Raw genomic sequence first — 23,344 nt, 5'->3', positions numbered from 1 at the left:
GTGGTTTCATGGCTCATTAAGCGTGGCATTTCCCTATCTGCAAGGACAAAAGGATGGCATCAAAGCAAACACGATTAAAACAGTACCTACACATAAAAAAAGCACAAAACAAGAAGCTAAGATCATATGCTGAGAAGATATTTGGTCCAGCTGCAAAGTACTTTTCCTCTTTTCCCAACGACCACCATCTGACATTAAAAAAAAAAGCTCACCGTCAAACACGATCTGTTCCAGGGTGGCGCGGTTCTTCTTGCCGAAGATCTTCGACAGCGAGTTGAATTTCTTCTGCTTCCGCTTCTTGAAGCGCTCCTTGGATGTCGTAGACGCCGTCTCCAAGTTGCACAGCTCCTCCGACGACCTCGACAGGTGCTCGGCCGGTGACAGGAGGAACTCCCGGCTTTCGCTGTCGGCTGAAGTATTATCTAAATTTTTTTAATCGGGAATGTCGATGTGTTTTGAAGGGACGACATTCATTGGGACATGGGATTTTATTGTGTCATGATTAAATAAGAAAATCATATATATGATGGAATCGGTGGGTATCAAATGAAAAGGGTGGCATTCAGTTATAGAAAGTTTGAATGGATGTGACGTCAAAATAATATATAGGTAGGTTGGTTCAAAACATGTTGATACAGACCATTTTGTACATGACCAATAATGTATCAGGCACAGTTTAGAATGGTAACAAATCAAATATGATTTTGAATTTCAGAGAAATATCATAGTTGCATAGAGAGGTCATTTTGTGATGGTACATGACATGCATACAGGAGAAATACACATTCATGCATAGGTAAAGGTGGTTGATTGTCGTGGTATGACAAGAAGGTTTTTTTGGTTTTTTTTAACAGAGTGGAAAGTAGGACGACATAAGATAAACAAGAAAGTAATTTGTCAGAGGTATTTAAGGCAAATATGGAATAGGGAATGGAAGGAAAAGGTTGTTAATTTGATGTTGGATTATTGGCAAATCCGGGAGGGGGGAGAGGGGAGGGGAGGGGAGGGGGATTTATGTTTTAATTTAGTTTTGTTGTGGATTGAGAGATAGAAATGAGGAGAGACAAACAGACAGACAGACAAAGAGAAACAACAAAAGAGAAGAAACAAAACACACGGGCATAAGCAAAAAGGTGCAAATGTGCAGATACTTTGGCAAAAGCACAAACACCATGGCGGCTCTAGTGCAATAAGTACACACAAATCACACTCAAGATCATATAGTTATTATCAGAACGAAGGAGCAATGCTTTCATTTTGTACTCCATTCTTTTTCAATGGAATTGGGAAATGATGCAATGGCAATAATCACTATGTTTTCTTCTCCTAAAAGTATTTTAAACAAAGCAAGATATGGGTAAGCGAGTTCGTAGTTAGGCTTTGTGAATTAGCATAATGAGGTCATTTGCATTGAGAGGCTCAAAATCTTTTTAATTTCTTTTTCTAATCCAAAATATTCATCTATTTATCTATTCTTATTTTGTTTTGCTTTGTTTGCGAATGAGCTGCTTCGGGGATTGCAGTTTGATGGCAACTCGAAGCGCATGCAAATTGACCGTTCATACCGTGACACAGACGCGGAACTTTTCTTTTCCACGGCGGGCACGAAAGCTGTTCTTGGAGAGCCTCAACAGCTGTCAGAGCATTGTTTGAGAGTAATCAGACCGAATGTGGTGTGGACAGGGAACCGTACGTACATAGTGGGTTTCAGGAATTCATGACTGAATGGGTTCACTTCTTATGGTGTGTGCTAACTACGAACTGGCTTTGCAAATGCTTCCCATCTAGAAACAGCCTTCTTAAAAGGACAAGTAACTTTTTCTTCTCTTCCCATCCATATGGGATAGACAAAATAAACAAATAAATAAATACAGCTGTACATAAGTAAAAAGTTAGAATCATTAGCACATATACAGATGGGAGATATTTAATTAGATTAAGACAAAAAGACTTGAAAGATGCCAAAAAGGGGTCAGACAACAAGGATATCTCCTGGGAAATGAAATCAGATCGTTCGTAATCCACTGGACAGCTAAATTAGCCATCATTTACAATTCATGCACATTTATATCATACTAAATAAAGTTCCTGTCCTAATACTGGTACAGATTGCTACAATACCAAACCCATTTATGATTGCCATTATGCAATTAGAAATAGATTTCAAGCCAGATCTATGCATGGAAAAACTAAATGATATGTGCATTCCTAACTATGCTCTGATTTCTCTGTTTTTCTCGCAACTCAAAATGCTGAAATATAATGTATAAGCTACAATGAAACCAAAAATGCCATATGATCAATGCAACTGTCTAACCATCACTACGGTGAATATAAGACAAAAATGAATTGGGACATCTGTCCTTCATGCTCTAATAGTATGTACATGTACACGATTGATATGCATAATGGCAAAGTAACCTCAAAGACAGAAACAACTGGCTAAAGAACAGAAGGGCCTTAGTGCTGTACACACACTGCACAGCATTAATGCCCTTCCAATCAACTATTGAAATGACTCTCTGGTATTGCATAACCTTCAAACTTTTACATTCCAGTATTTGGTCAAAATGATCACTGTGGTATAACCTACATCCTTGCAACAAATTTGACAATGAAAAACTGACAGCAAGATCACAACACTTCATATCTTGCAAGTTATGAATGTAACAAACGGAAACAGAAGAAATCTGACCAGAAATGAATATAATTTATTAGTGGAAAAATGAGCAAAGAAAATGCCTATTTTTCCACTAATAAGTTATGAATGTAACGGTCAATCTGCAATCTAAATGAAACAGAACAATACACCCCCACCATTCATCCCATGTTAACACACTGAACGTGTATGATCACACACGATCAACAACACAATGGGCACGATGCATGACTCTTGACACAAAAAGTGGTTTGTCTTGTTCTGATTTTGAAATGAGTCACTCAAATGTTAGGTGAAATGCTGCTAAGGAAGAGACCATACCTCTGTACTCTTGGACTTTGCGTGTAACGTAAAATAAATCAAAGATAAAGGCATTACAAACTCTCACTCTCATAATCAAGTGGAAGCAGTGATGGATTCAGTTTCATTAGCACATCGTATGGACTATATTTTGTGTTCTGAATTGGCTCTAGTGTGTTGTCGTCTTTTGTTTCGTTTGGTTTTTGCCTGTCAAAGCTTTATGCAATCAATTTTGATCACACATCTACCCTATAAACATGATTCGAATATTGTAGTGACACCCTTCAACTTTTTCTACAATGTATGTAAAATACTTGCAGGACATATTGCACTTTCCATTATTTTCTCTTTTAATCTTTTCTTCCCATTTATTTTTCAGTTTATTTTCCTTAAAGGCAGGGAATCCCATTTGCATGCCTTAAATGAAGAGTTGTATAAATACAGTGGTATGTTGAAGAGAGTATCATTTTAGAAACTCCCATAAAGTATTGAAAGTGGAAGGTAACATTTAGTACATTTTTATTGACCGTTAGATTTTGAATTGAATTTTTTTCGGGGCTCACCGTAAATTCCAGTACATTACTAGGCTAGCTTTGCAGACCCATGCACTGCATGTGTGTCCATCATGTATATTTTGTGAAGAAAGTTCATCAAAACTTACAAACATTTCTATATACATTCTTGCCACACACTCTATATGTTATTAAATCAGCTCTTATACTTTAAGATTTGTGTTTATAGATAAAAAATACAGAAGACTGCAACAGAAAGGCTTAAGTGTGGCTGACACACAGAACTACTGAGTCGTTGAGTTTTGTGCATTATTCAAATTGTAGATAACTGTTGACTTCCAAATTTCTCAGCAGATGCCTAAACAAGCCCCCTGAGGTTCATATTGAATGTTTTGCTGCATTTGGGGAGGTCTGTAAAAGGTATCCCCTACCTTTAAGGTGACAATCAATTTTCTTAATAATCATTCTGAATACGATCAAACTCTCCAATCAATACATTGGAGAATGAATATCTTTTCTGAACACGATCAAACTCTCCAATCAATACATTGGAGAAATGATTCTCTTTTCTCAATCACACATCAAGTCCAGAATGTGTCAGCATTTTCAAGAGCAATGAGCGAAACCTGAATGCCACATCTGTACCTACACATACAGACAGCAGCACTTTATCCCCTCATCATACACTTTAGGTGCTTCCTGCCTAAAAAGATATTCCAGATATGCAATAAAACAACCACACATCCACTTTCATCAGATGCTTAGTTGGCACGGACTGGTTTCTTTCAACCACAGGTATGTCCAAGTTGGGATACCCCGGATGCCTCACCTGAGATGAAGGAATGGGTGGTCCGGATGCTTCTCGCCGACATGGGCGGAGTCTCCGGCAGGTCGGAGCCTGGGGTGCTTGCCTCGGCGCCCTGCGAGAGGGCGCTATCCGATCCGATGGACCCGTCGCGGTGGTGGGAGCCCATGAGCATGGAGTCGTTGATGCTGCCCGACGTGCTGAGCATGATGCGAGGGGCCTGCCTCTCCATGATCAGCTGCCGTCTCACCTAGCAACGCACAGTATCACTCGGTTTAGATATCTTCCTGCTTTCTCTCCCTCTCTCTAACTTGCAACTTGCAAAACTTACAAACTTAACTTTAGTTTTACTCATAATCTCTGCAAATGAGCTGATAGAAATTCAAAACTAGAAAGATGATAAGAGGATTTTGGGGACTTACACGATTCTATTGGATATGGCAACTTAAAAAAAAAATCTATTTATCTATTGTTATTTCATTTATTCATTTATTCATTAATCCAATTATCTATGTATTCATTCATTCATTTATTCATTTATTTATTTTGATTCAGAGAATGTGGGAACATGCATTACCAGATGTGGGATTCCTGTAAATCTTGTTTTGGTGATGAGGACAGCTTCTTTCCCAGAACCTCTCAAACATTTGCACAGAACACCCAGAAAATTGTAGGGCAAGCAATATCTAAATAGTGGAAGGTGAATTTTGATTCCTTCTGAGAGATATCTATGTTTTACCTTTGAGACCCTAAACTCACCTTTTCTTTCTCCTCCTCCAGGAGCTCATTCTCCTTCTCCTTCTTGTCCAGCTGCTCCCGCAGTGCCACGGAGCGCTCGGCCGCCTCCCGTGCCCGCTTGAGGATCTCCCACCGGTCCTTCTCCACCTCCTCCTTCTCCGCCACCATCTTCTTGAGGCTGGCCTCGCTCTCCGTCATCCGCTGCTCGTACTTGCGAATGAAGTCTCGCATCTCCTCCTCCTTGGCCTCCAGGGTGCAGTAGAGCTGCTTCATCTGGTTCAGGAGGTCCACCTTCTCGCTCTTCAGCCGCTTCCGGTCCGCCTTCATGGCTGGTCGGTGGATTCGAGATGGGAGGGAAACGGCACAAAGTTACTAAATAGTACACAGACTGACCAGGGGGGTGTTTCATAAAGCTGTTCGTAAAGTTACAAATGAATTACGAGCGACTGGTGATCAGTTCTTGTGCTGAATTATGGAAATGCTGGTAAGTATAGCACATCAAAACTGATCACCAGTCGCTCGTAAGTTGCTCGTAACTTTACGAACAGCTTTATGAAACAGGGCCCAGATGCATGAGAATGGTCATGCTTTGTTCATGGACTAGTACAGAAAGTTTACTTCTTTTCAACACTGCTCTCAACAACTCAACAGACTTCATCTGCTTCTGCTCTGCCTATACTCTTTACACCAAGGACCAAGATACTCCAAAGAAGTGCTTCCATTATTCCTTCATTTACAGTTTTTATAGACATGCCAAATGCAATGAATCTTGCGCAAAATTCTGTTCTTGATTTTGTTTTTATTTCATCCACACATTCTGACATATGAGCCCCTCACAAGTCAGATTTGCCATCATCAAATTATGATTTGTTTACATGGCCACGAAGGAAGGTATAAATGCATGTATGCAAGCAGCCACAGAACTAATGAACTGATGAACACAGAACTAAGTCCTCTTGGAAGAAATGAAGCAAAGAGGATAAAGAGTGATTGCCATGGGGCACATTAATTGCTGCCAGGGGAATTGAACCAGGGACCTTAATATTGACAGTAAATGTGCAGGGTCTTATCCACTAAGCCACAACACAGCTCTTGTGCCACAGGACCCTGATCCTCTACATTTTCCATCACCATGTCTTCCCCTACGGGGAGGGGGTAGGGGTAGGGGGATGGGGATGGGGGATGGAGGATGGGGGAAAGGGGGGAATGGGTTGGGATGGGAGGGGGGCTGACACCATCACCCACCATTCAGGGCCTCCTTGGCCCTTGCCAGCTCGTGCTCCGTCTGTGTCAGCTGGATCTTGAGCTCGTTGGCGCTGGGCACCTCCTCCTCTGGGCTCCGCCCCAGGATGTGGGCATCATCCACCTGTTTCAGGAGGCTCTTGTTCTCCATCTCGAGGCGGGCACACTTGTCGCGCAGCTTCTGCAGCTCGTGCTGGTCTTGCTGCTTCTGCCATTCTGTTGGGACATTGAGAAGAAGGAAAGAAAATGTTACTGTACTGAAATGGGTTCACAGTCTCAGCAATGATGATGGCAACACTCATTGTGTTATTTGTGACACTCTAACAATTATTGCACTTACTGTTATCATTGTAAGTAGGAGCAGCAGTAGTAGTAGTAGTGGTGGTGGAAGTACAATCATGCTGATATAACATTAAGATAACATTATCATGTCATTATTATCATTACTATTACAATCATCATATCATTACTATAAATGATGACAAACAATAAATGAGTAAATAAGTACAGCTACAGCAACAAAAAAATGGAAATCATGCAAATCAATGCATCATGTAGTTGATTGGTCCATGAACCAAAAGCCACAAAGTAATGGTGCATCACCGTCCTACCACCGAATGCCATGGACCAGGGTAAGACAATTTTGCTTCCACTGTTCAGTACCACTTCCAAGGGTACAAATAAATCTTATAGATATACTGGTATTATGAGTGATTTGAGATTCTAATTGATTATTTAAGATCGTGGTAAGTGCACAAAATGGGATAATTCACAATATTCTGGCACCAGACTCCCCACACACCTGCCAAAAAATATTGACAATTTATGGCATTAATGGTCCATAGCTGGTCTCGTTATGATAACAATGTGATTCATTTTATCGCATTAGCTAACTTTCACCCCCACTCATCCAGCATTTAGAACATCAAATTTATGAAAAACGAGGCCATTAAACTTTAACACTTCCCGATTACATCAATCTTCTCCCCATTACATGACATCTGGGGAAGAGACTAAAGAGAGCCAAATGTAGGTCATGTATACACGTGCCACCCTGGCGCCACAACGGTTGCTATGGTTACCCTGATACGTGCTTCTCAAAACCCGTAAGAAGTCCTGTTGGCGAATTTTTCAGCAAGCCTATAACATGATAATTGCACTCCTGTTAAGTATGATGAACACAGTTATAATGAAAATTCCTTTCAGCAAAGTGAAAATTCAGGTCCTAGAAAAACTAAGATATCTATATGTATTTTATCTTTACATGCTTTGTTTCCTTCTTTTTTTCTTTTTTTTTTTTTTCTTTTTTTTTTTGTCTTCTTTTTTTTAGGGGGGGGGGGGCAATAACAAAATATGGATAAACGAAAGAAACCTGCCAGTCCCCGAGGACTACGTCATAACATGAGTCACCTCACCTTCGATTAAAAGCTGATTTGGACAAGTGGGTGTGCTTCCTACAAGAATTATTATTGTTTCATTTTTCTTTTCTACACTGAAACTGAACAAGTCTATTGTAAGAAGCTTATCAGCCATTTATGTAGACCCAAATTTTTGGCATATAAAATTTGTTTTGGCTGCTCTCCACCGATGAAGCAGGAAAGTTTGTGTGAAAATCCTACACAAATTTCACAAAAGGGAAAGAATGCTTTTTTCTAAACTGAAACTGACATGTGCATCTAACAATGTGTTGAAAAAAAAAAAGTAGACGGAGCTTCTTATAATAACCATATCTCTCTGGTGATGGAATAATCCATGCGTGGTATATACACAGGAGCTATGCAATTTCAGGGGGAGTGGTCTGTCATCGACACAAGTTAATGGGCTTTGTGCTTATCCCCTGGTGAATGACCAGCTACCAGGGTGCACCCCCCCTCCCCCCCAAACATGTCTTCCAGAGTCTTCTGAGTTGGTCTGACGATGATGCCATGCCATCACATGGACTGGGAATGTTTGCATGAATCGTGTCACGTTAAGTGACAGTGGCGTTTCTCCCTGCATGCTTCGGGATTCCCCGCGGCTGCTTTAATGGAATACTTCGGTGTGACTTGTTATTTAGGTGGTCGGTACCGTGGTGACGTGGTATGTGGAAAGGTACTACTGTACACAAAGCATTGAATGATGTTGAAAGGGACAGACATATTTTTGGGAAGAAGGGAAAGTGAGGGAGATTCACTTTACAGGTGGTGGACACATAGATGGAAAGGTTGAAAGATAGATTGACAGATGAAAAAGCTAGGTGGCTAAGATACATGGATGGATGAATGGATGGATGGATGGTGGGTGGGCAGATTAATAGAATGATTGATAGAAAGATTGAGGGATGGATAGACAGATTTTTGAAGGATGGGATGGAAAGATTGAGGGATGAAAAGATTGAACAAATGATAGATGGACCAATTGTATGGAGGGTGGGATGAATAGATTAAAGGATAGATAGACTGATTAATGGAGGGTGGGATGGATAGATTGAGGAATGGATAGACAAATTATTAGAGAAAAGGATGGAAGGACAAATGGATAGGTAGATGGATGAATTAGTGGACAGCTAGGATAGATGTATGCAGATTGATGAATGAATCGATGAATGGCTGTGGCTAAACTGACAGATGGATGAATATAAGAACTGACTCTGACTGGATAGATAGATAGCTAGATAGATTGATAGCTATGTAGCTATATAGATAGATACATAGATGGTTGGAAAGATAGATACACAATGTACATAGATTGTTGGAAAGACAGACAGATAGATAGATAGATAGATAGATAGATAGATAGATAGATAGATAGATAGATAGATAGATAGATAGATAGATAGATACATGGTTTGCTACTACTTAGATAACTGGTTATTAAAGTGAGATCGATACATTGATTGATGGATAGTTGGATGGATGGATGTATGGGTGGAATGTGGAAAAGACCACCAAAGAGTGGGGTGGCATGGGGTAAGGAAATGGGATAGAGATGCAACCTGGAGATGACTATACTACCTTTGTTGTCCTGATCATTGTCAGGGGTGGCTGGTGCTGAGTCTGTGCTCATCTGACTTAACCTCTTGTTGGTGTCTGCTAGCTCTTCTCTCAATGCATCAACTTCTTGATTGGCATTCTGGAGAGAGAAAGAGTGAAATAGATAGATAGATAGATAGATAGATAGATAGATAGATAGATAGATAGATAGTAGATAAATACATATACAGATTGATAGATAGACATATAGATAAATGAATAAATAAATACAGTGATTGATAGATAAATAGATAAAGAAATAGATAGATAGATAGATAGATATATAGATAGATAGAGAGGGAAAGAAGAGAGAGGAAGATGAAGAAAATTAGAATTATATGAATCTATCAATCTTTGCCATCCAGGGTGCCTAACTGACAGCAAACACAGACACAGAACATCACACTGGAGCATGATGCATTACTCTGCCAGATAGTCTGTCGAATTACACATAACGTGTGATGGCTGTAGCATACTACAGTCATCCACCACTCAAACCAGAAGTGATGATGTCACAAAAATATAATCCCATTGAAATAATGGTACATCTAGATGTGATGTTTCATTCCCTGACTCAATTTACCTGCAGCTGCAAATCCTTCCACTAAAAATGGACAAAATTAAAAAAACCCACACACAGTATGTCATGTACATGGATTTTTGTGTGTTCTTCACAGACCTTCACACACACTGTGCCTAGCATGTACAGTACAGTGATGCAACTTTAAATCAAGAACATCTCAAAATTGAAAGCGGGGGATTACTGATGTGGCATGCAGGCACAGCCGTGATCAGCTTGTCACAAGATATGTGATGTTCCATCTCTGGGTGTATACAGCTGTGGGTATCAGTGTATGAATCAGAAGCTACTGACAACTTCCATCTTAATAATACAACAATGTTTGAATCACTCACAGAACTTTCAGAACTCTCATCTCCTGTGACTACCAGCAGAAACCATGCACCACGTCGGATGCGGTCAGTGATGTTCCCCCTAGTGATGATGCATCCCACAAACCAGGAGCAGACATACCCATGTCTTCCCCTTCATCCGCTCCTACCCACCCCCTCCCCCCTGTAATGTCATCGCAATCCATTTACCAGATGAAACTGCCAGTCAATTTACATAGTCATCCATCAGCGATGTACTCAATTCATAAGACGGCTCTCCAAACCCCACTGCTGAGGAAGACGGAGAGGGAAAGACTCCTTCGTCTGTCTGAGAGGAGCGAATCTCCTCTCCCATGATGAGTGGAGGATGAAGTTTTCCCAAGGAGCGTGTGGATTCTCAGACAAGAAGCTCCATGCTTGAAATCAAAAAGTATCTCAGGGTTTTAAAAGAATGAAGAATCTCTGCTACCAAACCTCTTTAGAGGAATTAAAAACTGGCCTCCATTCTAATCTAACATAATGAAACAAGAGGTAAATAAGATATCTGACATACAAACTCTTGCTGCATAAGTTTCATTTTCTGAACACTGTAGAAAGAAAATTTTAAGAGTAAAAAGGTCCTTGAGTTGGGGGGGGGGGGGGGCAGTTGTAAGCCTATGTTTGGACAGACTTTGCCTAATATTTAGTGATTCAATTTCATCACGATCATTAGGCTGATTAATGACAATTTCTTCTGTCACTAGAACATGATGGGGTACACTGCACACCATACTGCCTTTTTGTTTCTCTTGAAAGAAGAAAGAGGACGTCAAAGGTTACTGGAAGTTTGTTTGTTTGTTTGTTTGTTTTATCCATTCATTGACTATGTTAAGTTTAAGAGTCATTCTATTCCTTGAGGTAGTGCCACATAACGGCCATGGCTGCTCTCTTGTCGCTAAGGTAACCACAAGAGTGGCCAATTTGAGCCACACTGGGCCAGTGATTTCAGTCGGAGACCCCCAGCAGTGTCTGGCATATGAGGGACACTTTCCTGTTCATACTGCCCCCTCACAATAAATTCTGTGAACTTCAAGAAATCAGGGTCAATTCATTTCTATGTTTTAAAGTGTCAAATCACACTGAATTCGGTGAACTTCAAGAAATCTGGGTCAACTCAATACATTTCTCCCTTCTCATGGATAAGTTTAAATTCCTCAATTCTTGTCCTGTCTTTACTACTAACATTTACAGATATATCCTGGATTGCTCAGTTTGCCATCTGGCACGCATGTCCTGAAACCGACTGTCAACAGACTAGGGTTTATGACATCCTCGAAACTTCTATCAAGCAATGTATTGCTTTCATACTACAATACCACACAGCTACAGCAACTGTGTGGGTGCATCTGTAAAATTTTTCAAAGCACTTTGTCGTGCTACTGTTTTAAATGAGGAAAAGTACTGTACAAACTGTCAACAAATCCACACGTTTCATCTTAAGATCCACAAGTACCATCTTTAGCACACAAGTCCAAAATGACAATAAAGTTATATCACACTCGTAAGACAAGTTTCATGACATCTACAGTGTAGAAGAGCAGAGGCTATCTCGATATCTGTAACACTGAACAGATCTATATATGTATACTTCCCTTTAACAGAGCCAGGGGTGTCCAAAGACTCCGCTTGAGGATGATTTTTGCATTATCCAATTACTACACCACAACTCATTCCACAAAATACTCACTGATGCAATGGAATGCTGTGGTACAGAAACTATTGTATTACACCTACCTTATAAAACAGCTGGGCTCATGCACACCTCACAAGTGAGAGTATACTTTGACAACACTACAGTTCTACAATAGTTACGTTCAGACGGGAGCCCTTAACCTCGAAGTTAGGAAACTTTGAGGTTAGAGCTTGTAGTTAGGGACCGTGAAGAAGCACTCGTAGTTAGCAAACCTCGAGGTTTGCTCGAAGTTTCGAGCCACGAGAAATCTTATGGTTAGCGCTCTAACCACGAGCCGCGGGGGGTCCCCACTCGTAGTTAAGCACCGTGTGGACACAAAACACAACGAACTCGAAGTTAAGAGTGACCTCGCCGTAAACTCCGGCCCCCACAATTTCCCTCAGCTTCCGGGTCAACCTCCCAAACGTACACCACAAATATAACAAACACTACACGTGAAAAACGTATGACGCACGACACAACAACATCATCTTTTCTTCCCACGCGCTTGATCTCTGAAACTGAACACGTCGAACTCGCTACTGTATTCTATATTCTTCTCCGACGCTAAAAAAAAAAATAAATAAAATGTTTTCGGCGAATATCTTCATAAAGGCATAAAGTCATAAGTGCAGTGCTATCTCTGCATACCATGACAGAGAAAAAGAGTACCTGTAAGCGAGTCCGACAGGGTTCGACTAAAGAATAAATAGACGCCTTGTTAGCAGTGTGGGCTGAAACTTCCGGTTTTGTGGTTTTAACATCGAGTGGGACCCACTCGTAGTTACGGGGGGGGGGGGGGGGGGGGGGGGGGGGGGGGGGGGGGCAGAAGCTTAACCTCGAGGTTTTGTAACCTCGAGGTTAAGATTCGTCGTGTGGACACACGTCGTAGTTAGGGGGCAAGAGCTACACCTCGAGGTTTCCTAACCTCGAGGTTAGGGCCTGCCGTCTGAACGTAACTAATGTAGCATTAGAATACTGGCAGCAACAACAATGTATTCTACCAGCACCTGCAAGCTATCAGCGTGCCATATGGTAATACAGCCAGTTTTAGCTCTACAGCCAGGGGGTGTTTCAAGCTGTTCTTAAAGTTGCAAACGACTTAAGAATGACTGGTGATCAGTTCTGATGTGCTATACTTATCAGAATTTAAATAATTCAGCACATAAACTGATTACCAGTCGTTCTTAAGTCATTCGTAACTTAACGAACAGCTTGATGAAACAGGACCCAGGTGTTATATACTGTGTAATGCACACTTTTACAGACCAGAACTAAATGTGAGGTGAGGCGAGTGGAACTTGCCGGAATGGACATTACCATGTGTCTGTTCTATGTAGGCCTACCTGCAAACATTAGACATCTACCTTTTGAGGGGTTTTATTTCATGGTGCCAGCACTTCCATTTATTTGAAGGTCTAGGTCATTGCATTTGACTTCTAGCTAACTGTAGAGCTCATGAAATACAATTACCTTGCATGTACTATCAGCTACGGTGAATTTTACGTCAATGATGATACTGTATAAAAACATAAGAGTCCTTTCCAATCTCATCTGTTTTTATCAAGAGATCGTGTATTTATTTATTTCTCTTAGAAATGAAGGGCCACGTGCACAGTGAACCACGTGCACCAATTTCACTCCTAGTGAAGCCACACATGATCCTAAACACGGCATCCGAGGGCAACGTTCTTTAATGGTGATCTATGCTCAACAGACAGCTGGACGACATTTGTCGGTCATGTAAGAAGTACATATCCACCACCATCTTCATTTTTCCTCCTCTTCCTCCTCATCGCTATGCATCGGCTCCTACCAAACTAGAGATGCTTTGGTAGATGGTTGACCTCTAATACCCCTTTCCCGCTGGCCGTCTCGGTGAACCACCGAGAGGTTCCCCGGTGAATTCACCGGGGAACCTCTCGGTGAATGTTTCAGTGCCGTCGTTTCACACTGCTCTCGGTGAAACTTTCCCCTAGACGGGTTTTCTGCTCGCAACGTGGGTGATCTTATGTACTTGAGTTTATTGTGCATCTGCGATTTGTTTTTTTCGATCCCATGTTCAGCAAGTTTTCGGAGGAGGGACTCGTACGCGGCAGCGTCAGCCGACGTCCCGCTCAGTTCTTCGTTCACTGCTGCCTCGCTACGTAATTGAAGTACTGTAAAACATGATATATTCGCGGCATGAATTTTTCGCGAATTGGAGCCGACGGCCTTTTTTGCGGCATGAAATTTTCGCGAACTGCCACTGGCATTCCATGCACATAGTGTAGACAAGAACTTTTGCGTGCATTTTAATTTCGCGAATCTTGGCGCTCGCGAAATTCGCGAAATCAAAATGCACGCGAAAATTCCACGCTCCAGCCATTTGCAAAATTTCCTCAAATTTCAACAGCACAAAACGTCAACGGATTTCTCCTGCACACTGTAAATACAGCACTTGACGAGAAAAGCACAAAATATGAAAAATCAAGCAAGAGGCGGACTGTATCAGACTTTACTGGAAGAGTTAAGAGCTAGACACTAGAGGAAGACGAAGAAGGAGGAAGCATCAAATCGATCAAGTACACTGTAAACCTATATCAACTTTGTATACACGGCGTGCTAATTAAACAATACAATGCACAGCACGATGCAAAACAATGCCGTCGCACTGTGAACGCTACATTGCACACGAAACGACATACTATGTAGTGTCGTGTTGTTTACAAACACGAATTACTAGTACCCTGTACGTGTGGATTTGGGAGGTCGAGTGCGCGCTAGCTAGCTGAAAACGTGTGAATGACCAGAAACAAAACATGACCTTTGACATAATCTGCATATTTTCCCCGGTGTTTCACCGAGACAACCTTTCACGCTGGGCGCTCTCGGTGAACCACCGGGTGATTTCCCGTTGAACTATCGGTGTTTACCCAGGACGCTTCTCGGGTAAAAATTGCCCAAAATTTCATCGGTGTTTCACCTAGGCTTCCCCTAGGTTTTAACCGAGTGACCTTTCACACTGCGGGGTTCCCCGGGTGCCCCCAGGTGCCCCCGGGGAAGATTTTCTTCAGCGGGAAAGGGGTATAAGTGGCTCTGCCCATCTTCTGGGATGTCCTCTGGATTGACGAGGGGCTTGACAACTGCCTGCCTCTCGCGGTGGCGAAAATGGTTCCAGCATCATCAACATAGTCGTTGTGTGGGAATTACTGCCTCACATATAGTTTTATTCACTACTTACAGGAAGCATGCATTCCGCAGAGAGCTTAATAGTGACACTTCTCATTACTGCTCAATGCAGTTTCGACACCGAAAGTTAAAACCTGTTCCTCAAATACCCTGAATGACCCATACTCCTCATTTTCCAAGGTGCTTTTCTCTTTAATTCATCTCATCTTTACAGTTTTCTACAGCAAATACATGCACATTTAAAGGGTTTAGAATGCACTGCCAGTGGTCATCTTTTGCTGACACACCCTTAAAAACTTTACCAAAGTTTGGCAAAAGATAGAAAAGGGTGGGTTTGATGTTTGGAAAAAAGAGAGGATAACATTTCTCACGTTACTACTGCCTTTCTTAAGAGCAAAATACATCCATTCATTTCCTTGAGGTAGAACATTAAACTTTAGAAAAGTTTTGATGACATCATAATTGTGAATTCAATGCTTGGAACCAATGTGTCGTCACATAAACTTTAACTGGGTAAACTATCAACATACAGAAACTTTTATCACAAGCCCGAGTGTCCTGTAATGAATTTGACCATGTATGTCATCTGCATGACGTAATACCTCATTATTTCAATGCCAGAACATCTCTATTCCTGGCGACTAGAGTCTATCCTTGATGTCATCTTCAATCGGAGGAGCTCCCACGTGCGAGCCGCCCCACATGCAGTAGTTCTGCCCCCATCGCATCTTTAAGATGGCGACAGAAGGACAAACGGTACTCATAGTGATTTGCATTCAATGCTAGCACACCAAGTATAATATGAAGTTAGTCTACATATACATCATCATTTCTCAATCATCAGTGCCTCTGCACCACACCCATTCCATCCTACCGGAAAATGTTTAAATACTACACCCACCTATCCAATCAGGCAACATTTATATCAACTTTTGGTCTAGGACATTAACCAAGTGAATGATTGGGGATGCGGGTGGGGCAAGGATTACTGGTTGTAGCAAAGTGAATCAAACAATGCATAAGGAGAGTTTCAAAAACTAGCAAAATCTTACATGATTTTTAAGACAGAGAACTTCTTTTTTTCTCTTGAAAAATGGAGTCTCTAGCTCAAAAGTGGTGGAAATACAGTAAGAAGAATAGGGCCTATTTGAGAAAAAAAAGGTAAGCATTTTCCCTCTCCTTGTTTTCTTATGCTTTATCCTTATTTTCAATAACTTATAAGTTTGCCCTTTCACTGTTATGTCAAGAATGCTTTCTTGAGAGATAAGAGGTAGTGGAAAAAAAATCCATCTGCCACTGCACCACATGAGGTAGAAAATGAAATAATGGCTCTGCCAAGATTCAGGCAAGCTACCATAACTTTATACCATATATGGTAAAAGCTGGACTGGAGTCTGATGGCAGTGATTTACAATGTTGTCACATGATCAGATCATGGATGACATGGGAATGTTCTAAAATGCATTGCCTTTGCCAAGGATCTGGAATGTGCAGTCAAACATACAATAAAAACATGACAGCAAATTTGAAGTGAATATCCCTATCAATTTTGGCCAAGTTGAAATCACTCTAAAAATCTTTTCCCTCCTGAATAAAGTAAAGTGGAAATGAATGAATCATTCTTTCAAACTAAATCTTATGCAAAATGATGATAACTTATTTCATCATACTCTATAGGGCCTACGGCAAACACTTAAAAAAAATCTTATGATGCACACTCAGCTGGCTTCTTTATTTTGTTCCACAGTAAAGTTTCCAACTGAATTGTTGTCCAACAAACACTTGTATTCTGATGTAGATTTTGCCAACATTCAATGCTTTCTACAATCTAAGGGTGCGTTTATCAACTCTTTTCTTGGCAGAAACAGGTTTTCCAAACAGCTTTCAAGGAATTTTAATGAGTTGATATACGCAAAGCTGTTTTGAAAGCCCTTTCAGAAAGCCTTTTCGAAAGCCGCAAATTTGTGGCTTTCCAAACAGGTTTCCTGAACAGATTTTCAGAAACCTGTTTGTAAAAGCCTTTTGAAGTTGATAAATGCAAAGCTGTTTTGAAACGGCTTTGTAGTATTGTACTGCAGTTACGAACAATGCACGCCTTACATGACCTCTTCTCCTCGGGTCGAATTGCGCAATGCAGCTGTGCAGTGACAGGCCAGTTATAGTGTTCACGAAGAGTTGATAAATGCAACTATTTTGGAAGCCGTTTCTAAAGGGCTTTGGAAATGGCTTTGGAAAGGGCTTTGGAAATGGTTTTTGAGAGCCGTTTCAACAGGGGAAAGTTGATAAACGCAGCCTAAGACAATCTGACCATGAAACCGAGAAATTGCTGCTGCCTTCAGGCTGATGGAGAGAAAGAGAAAGGTATGCTGATCAGCTGACAAGCTCATCAGGCAGTATCAAATACAGATGGCCGAGGGGGGATTGTGACTACGGCGGGACAAACTTGTCACTTCAAATGAATCTATCTGGACTAACAGAATCCTGCATTTCACGGCTACGACTCGGACAGGTTCAATCGGCACATAGAAGTTTACAGCACTCTCAGGTTAACCTCAGCCCCTTTGCTCACCTAATTTGACGTCAGCCCTCATTTAATTTGGAGCTACGGTGTCCTTCAGACCCGGTAAATGCGGCTCGCGAGCAAACGCTGGCGGGCGCGGTCTTATCTCGGCAGACGACGGCCCGAGAAGAGGTGTCTCCATTAGGAAAGGAAACGGGGCGAAGCTCAATGGCTGGAAATCACACCGCGATTTCGGGGGTGAGATATCTGGTAATATCACACCGCCCGGGTGCGTCGTGTGAGCAATCGATATGCAATTAGGAAAGAGGGAGGCTTTTTTGGTGCTGAAATGAGGTGCCAGGAGTGTAGAGATTTAAATATGACGCTCATACCATCACAACTTAAGTAACTGACTGCCGCATTTTAACGGCAAGTGATATGAAAGAGAAAGAACAATACATAGCGAGGAAAAAAGGTCAATGAACCTAGACACTTGATTGTTGGTAGAAGAATATACTTGGTGTGAAACAGCAAAAAAAAAAAACACACACACACACACAAAATAAAAATGGATTGACGTTTGACAAAACAAGTAATCTTGGCCAATTAATATCTTATGCAACAATTCCAGGTTGTAATATCCTAGTCTTCACATTTACAAAACCAGTAGCTTTGACCAATGTGTTTTTACAATACAACAGCACAAAACATCAACATGGATATATTTTCTCAGTTAAGTCTATAAGTACATACCAATTTGATGTTGCGGTCATGTGCTATAACTTGCAAAATGGAAGGTTGAGAAAATTCTACAACAAATTTGAGTGCTACTTTTTGTAGCAGGAGCATGAACTCTCAGCCAACCCAAACAGCAGAGTGAAAAATCTTACCCTATGATGTGAATATATGAAAGACTTGCAAGCGAAAGAAGATAAACCTTTCTTTTTTCAGGTTGTAGGGAGCAGTAGACATACAGAAGAGGTCATCATGATTATGCAAGACGTGAACCAGAAATTAGACATGAAAAGAAAGAGAGGGGAAAACAAAAACAAAGAAGCATGAATAAAATGCTATGCTTGGCAGACTGTGAAGAATGTGCACAGTAGAGGGTGGCCGCATCACGAATGTAGCAAAGTACTGAGGCGTCACATCGAATGACGTGCTTTCAGTACGCCCCACCACCGTGTGTGCCCTCCTTGGCGTCGGGGGTCTCATGAATAACATTTCTCTATGCTCTGCGGCGTGCGGCTCGTGGCGAATATTGATCCATGGGAAGTGTTTTCCTGGCCGGGCTGCCGGCTAGCTACACCACTCCCTACGTGCCCAATACTTGGGGACCTGTCTGGGCAACTTGTTGCTGGAGAGAAAAGTAATAGCGGTACACTGACATCCTATCCAGCAATATGTAACTGGAACATCATAATTTTCATATCTCTCTCTCTCTCTCTGTTTACTCTCTTTTGCTCGGAGGATAGTTATCTGCCTTCTGGTCTTGACATTTCCATTAAAGATTTTACCCAGTTTGTGGCACAGTTTGGTTCCTGTGAACTTAAACATTAATCATAATCTCTTTGATAAATACCTTAAGAGAAGTCATATCAAACCACGAAATATATGGGTTATCATAGAGGAGTGTGTTTGGGCTTTGTCAATAAAAAAGAGTTTAAGTTATGAAACAGGATGGTCTGATATTTCAAAATTTGTCACCTGAAACATTTGTTTAATGATGGTGCATATCATCCACAAACAAACAGAGATTCATAAATTTCAACAACTACAGCTGATGCAAGCTTGGAAACCAATTTTTCAGACAAACAGTATAAATAATCATTATGTGAGGTTCTATCACTTACCAAAAAGCAGATGCCTTGAGTTTATCCTCCATTTATATCAAGCTAGAATCTGAAGGCTCAGGTGTATACATGTACATCAAATGTGAGTTGTTACAGAGAGAGTGAATATCACAGAGCACCTTGCAGAGATTCACTACTTTAGAAAACCACTGATGCCTTGCGCAATAATCTAAATAACTGCTACAGGGTTCCAGGTCATGCAAGAAGAGTTCACGTCAATTGAATCCACTTCTAGAGCAAAATGACCTGGCTTATAGAATCTTTCCAGTGAAAAGACAGGGATATTACGAGCAAATTCCTGTCCGCGGGTCATTTGAGAGCAAATGGTTTGGTAAAATAGCCTTCTATCGACTCCCTCCCACGTGCAGTATATGCCGGTGGGTCTCAAATACACACATCGATGCAAGGAGGTGTGCATTGATTGCAGGGAAGAGGTGAATTCGCTGGATACATTCACTGGATAAATTCCTATTAACCTAATTCAATGAATGCATGCATTCTCTTTTCCCTCTTTCTGCGCACTTTTTCCGGTGCCACAAAGAGTGGAACTAGGGGAAAACACGCCGTGGGTGGCTTTGGAAGCATTCACAGGCGGTGGATCAATACCCACAGAGCCAAAACAGTTCAATACATTGATGGTACAGTGTTTGCTCAATATGCTGTCATTAACATTCTTGGGACCGAAAAAAAAAACCATAGAGAGAAAATAGCAAACATTAATAGAATTTGAATAAACGAACGTCAAATACTATTTAATCCAGCACTAAGTCTTTAAGCTAATCACTCTAAATATCACGAAAAACAAAAATATTTACTGATTTAGAGAAAAATCTTACTGGATATAGAGGTAAAATTATCACTGAAATATAGCTGTATCTATTTTTTTGAAAAAAAAAAGAAGAAATATATAATTCATATCATCAAAACCGTTGTGAAACAAGAGACTTTCAATCCATTAACTTACAAATGTAGGCCCTACTACAGGAATATCACAACATCAAATGGGAAAAAAGAAAAAGAAATTAAAACAAATGGCAGTTATCAAATGAAACATTCAACAAAATATTGGTGAAATACAATCTGAAGCCATGGAAAAAGGTCTGCCATGCAGACAGTGTGAAGTGGTAAAAATCGACATTCCAAGCTGAACTGAGCTCACCGCTGACAGAGGAGTAAAGCAGGAGGTAACGATTGAAGCTGTCAAAAATCACCTCTGCATATCGAGTTATCCACATTTTTGTGCCTCTGCGTGACAAAATTTCTCCTGAATTTGCAAACTCTGCCATATTGAGCCATCACAGGAGAGTAAAAAGTAGCAAAGACTGACAAAAAAAAGCACATACATGTTACTCACATGCTCTCTGAAAGGAATGGAGGGAACAGGCTTGAAATCTGTCATTTTCTAATTATTAGCTCCATGACTGCTTGAATCCATCATTACATTGGACATTAGATAATACATCATTCGATCAGATCTTTTTTGGTGACCTTTTTTTGTTTGTTTTTAGGGCAATACGATTAAAATATCTTACAGAGAATATTCAGAGTACTTATACGCAACACAGGATATTGCTGTATATGTGCTGTTCCAACAATGGTAGATTTTCAAGGGGAAAAAGAAAGAACCCAGCAACTCTGCTCTTTGCATAATGCCAGGACATTAGATTAATTTTTTACATTCCTTGATTAGCATCAGCCCAATAAGGACTTTTCATGGTTAGTGCAGATCATGCAATGTAGAGTTCCATATCGTCCTAATGTCATATGATTGGTTTTAATATGGAGTGCTATTATCCCATTACCCTCACATGACTTTTCCCATTCAGAAAGTCATGAAGACCTTGCCAAACTCAAGATTGAGAGATAGAGGAAAATTGACAAAGACTTTGTTTCTCTTTTCCTATCTTTCTTGCCTGTATGCAGGGTGCTACATAAGCACTTCCCCGATTGCCCGGGGCAAGCGAAAAATCAAATTCGGGCACGTATTTTTTGAACAGTAAGAACAACTGCTTGCCCAAACTGGGCTAGCAAAAAAATGTGTACCTTTTTCCCCTTATTCCCCCCCCCCCTCCAACAAACCCACAAAGTCAACCATACAGAAGCCCAAAGAAAATGGCTGTTTAGTGATGCAACACACTTTATATTTCATTTCAGCAACTTTCCTACACTTATCCAGTTACGTGAAGAAGCCCTAATGCAATGCAATGGCAATACTCGAATGGACAGTTTGTTATATTCCAATGTATTTCAGCGTGCGAATCAATGTGTGCTGTTAATTCACATAATTGTTTTGTTTTTTTATTAAGCTGTTGACTTACACATGATTTTCTCTATTATTTCCTTATATTTTGGACTGTATTTTCAGGCAAGTAAAATCGATATTCGGGCAAGTCCTTTGCAGCAAATGTGAAAATCTGCTTGCCCAACCGAGCAAGTCGTAAACTAAATTTATGTAGCACCCTGCTGTATGGTTTTTGCCATTCACTACCAAAGTACCCAGCACCATTCTCAAATTTACAACACTAATGGGGGGGGGGGGGGGGGGGGAGATGGGAGAGGCAGGGTGGACATTGATAAGTACCCAACAACTTAAAGGACAAGTCCACCTTCATATACGTAAGGATTGAGAGAATGCAGCAATATTAGTAGAACACATCAGTGAAAGTTTGAGGAAAATTGGACAATCCGTTCAAAAGTTATGAATTTTTGAAGTTTTTTGTGCAGTCACCGCTGGATGAGAAGACTACTGCAGTGTATGATGTCACATGCGTACAACAATATAAGGAAAATATAAAGAGAATTTCACAAAATTTCATCTTTTGAAAAAAGTACTCATTCCCTTGACTCGTCACTGACATATGTTATGGGTAATATTATTCCCATTGCCTTTAGAAAGAGGCAAGTCAAGTGCTCTTTTATTATGCGAAAAAAGTGAAAATATGTTGAATTTTCTTTACATTTTCTTTATACTGTCGTACTCATATGACATCATGAGCCATAGTAGTCTCCTCATCCAGCAGTTCCAACACAAATATTTTTAAAATTCATAACTTTTCCATCGATTGTCCAATTTTCCTCAAACTTTCACTAATGTGTTCTACTATATTGCTGCATTTTCTCAATCCTTATGTTTATGAAGGTGAACTTGTCCTTTAATAAGCACCCAACAAGTTAAATAAGTCAGCATCAGAAGGTTTGCTCAATAGAGGGTTCCTCGAACTCATTTGATCCAATTTGGGGAGAGCAAACATAACCCTTCCCGCCCTGGCCCCAGTCTTTACCTGCAGCGAGGTGTCGATCTTGGCCGCCAGTTTCTTGTTGTCGTCCATCATGCGGTGGAACTTGGCCTGCGCATCCACGAGGAGTCTTCGCATCAGCGCGAGGTTGGACTTGAGCGAGTCGCGCTCCAGCGGTTTCAGGTTGTCGCCGCCCCCACCGCCGCTCACGTCGCACTCCGCCGACTTTGGCGTAAAGATGAACTGCACAATTTGGTCATTGAGTGAGTCGAGAGACTGGATAGCTGTGGTAGCAAGGCAAATGAAGAAGACGTAAACAAGTCGTCAGTTGTGAACAGAGATCTAGTCGGAGATAAATGAGATCATAAATAGCATGTTAGATGCTAAACAGAAGTAAGACGATATGAACTATGAATGCAGATGGCTTGCTGATCCACACACGACATCTGCACAGTGCTGCACAAGTTCAAAAGATAAGATCCCCGCAATGATTTTCTCTCCGTGGAAAGCTCCGCCCCTCTCGACTGGCAGCGATTCCGAGTGACGTTAATCAGCGACACGCGGGGAGCAGCGCTCGGAGGGCAGACACAATGGCACTTTGCCGGCTCAGGTAGCACAATCTAATCAGACAAAAGCCTTGGATTTGGAGTCGCAACAAGATACACTTTCACACTTTCTGATCTCCCTACCTTCTCTTCCTTCCCTCCCCCCCCCC

At 41.1% G+C, this 23,344-nt stretch overlaps 1 protein-coding gene across 1 annotated transcript in view; it reads right to left on the bottom strand.

Moving 5' to 3' along the window:
• LOC139727249 (kazrin-like) overlaps positions 1 to 23,344 on the bottom strand; it is a 44,722-nt gene that overhangs the window by 9,202 nt on the left and 12,176 nt on the right. The window contains exons 2-8 of the mRNA XM_071638206.1: positions 22,675 to 22,913; positions 9,250 to 9,367; positions 6,260 to 6,472; positions 5,036 to 5,343; positions 4,301 to 4,526; positions 2,981 to 2,995; positions 213 to 422 (exon numbers count right to left, since the gene is read on the bottom strand). Of these exons, the coding sequence (XP_071494307.1) occupies positions 213 to 422; positions 2,981 to 2,995; positions 4,301 to 4,526; positions 5,036 to 5,343; positions 6,260 to 6,472; positions 9,250 to 9,367; positions 22,675 to 22,913 (1,329 nt within the window). The remainder of the gene's footprint in view (positions 1 to 212; positions 423 to 2,980; positions 2,996 to 4,300; positions 4,527 to 5,035; positions 5,344 to 6,259; positions 6,473 to 9,249; positions 9,368 to 22,674; positions 22,914 to 23,344) is intronic.

This window comes from Diadema antillarum, unplaced genomic scaffold, assembly GCF_040938485.1.
Source record: "Diadema antillarum isolate AM-2024a unplaced genomic scaffold, OU_Dant_1.0 seq00000124_RagTag, whole genome shotgun sequence".
Lineage (NCBI taxonomy): Eukaryota > Metazoa > Echinodermata > Echinoidea > Diadematoida > Diadematidae > Diadema > Diadema antillarum.
The sequence above is the reverse complement of the archived record's forward strand: the minus strand, read 5'-3'. Positions and strand labels throughout refer to the sequence as shown.